Source organism: Buceros rhinoceros, unplaced genomic scaffold (genome assembly GCF_000710305.1).
Source record: "Buceros rhinoceros silvestris isolate BGI_N320 unplaced genomic scaffold, ASM71030v1 scaffold33490, whole genome shotgun sequence".
Taxonomy (NCBI): Eukaryota; Metazoa; Chordata; class Aves; order Bucerotiformes; family Bucerotidae; genus Buceros; species Buceros rhinoceros.
Window position 1 is genome coordinate 49996 of NW_010388412.1, and position 431 is coordinate 50426.

A 431-nucleotide genomic window follows, 5' to 3' on the forward strand; every position below is an offset into this window, starting at 1 on the left:
CACAGGATAGTTGATGGGCTGAGGATCACGGGTGAGTACGTTAACAAGTCCACACCTTCTTGCCCTGAAGAGACCTGTAAAGGTCTGTCAGGTGAAGAAGACCTCATCGCTTCAGGACTCATCCTCCAAAGTACTTGGTATCTACTGCCGGGCCAGCTTTTTGCAAGACCTTGAGTATCATTTCCTGGCTCCCAGCTGACAGCAGCTTTTGGAAATGCTGACACTGTTCCAAGGGAAGAGAAGGTAACTGCCCCCTCCTCTCTCATTTCTCTTGCCCCAGCTAACTGGGAAGAGTTCTAGTAAAAAGCACATTGTCTTAGCAGAGATACAACTTTTGTCAGAAGGTTGAAAACAGCAGAGAGGTAGTTTGAGTGGTTTAAGTTGCTTCGGTTTTCAATTCTTAGGTCCCTTCCCACTTTGAGCATCAATTC

The 431-nt window shown here is 46.9% G+C and overlaps 1 protein-coding gene across 1 annotated transcript in view; it reads left to right on the plus strand.

Moving 5' to 3' along the window:
- The window catches only part of RPAP2 (RNA polymerase II associated protein 2), a gene marked incomplete at both ends in the record, with an annotated part of 49764 nt that extends 49634 nt beyond the window's left edge, over positions 1-130 (plus strand). The window contains one exon of the mRNA XM_010145842.1: positions 6-130. Within this exon, the coding sequence (XP_010144144.1) occupies positions 6-130 (125 nt within the window). The remainder of the gene's footprint in view (positions 1-5) is intronic.
- Positions 131-431: the final 301 nt, after the last annotated feature.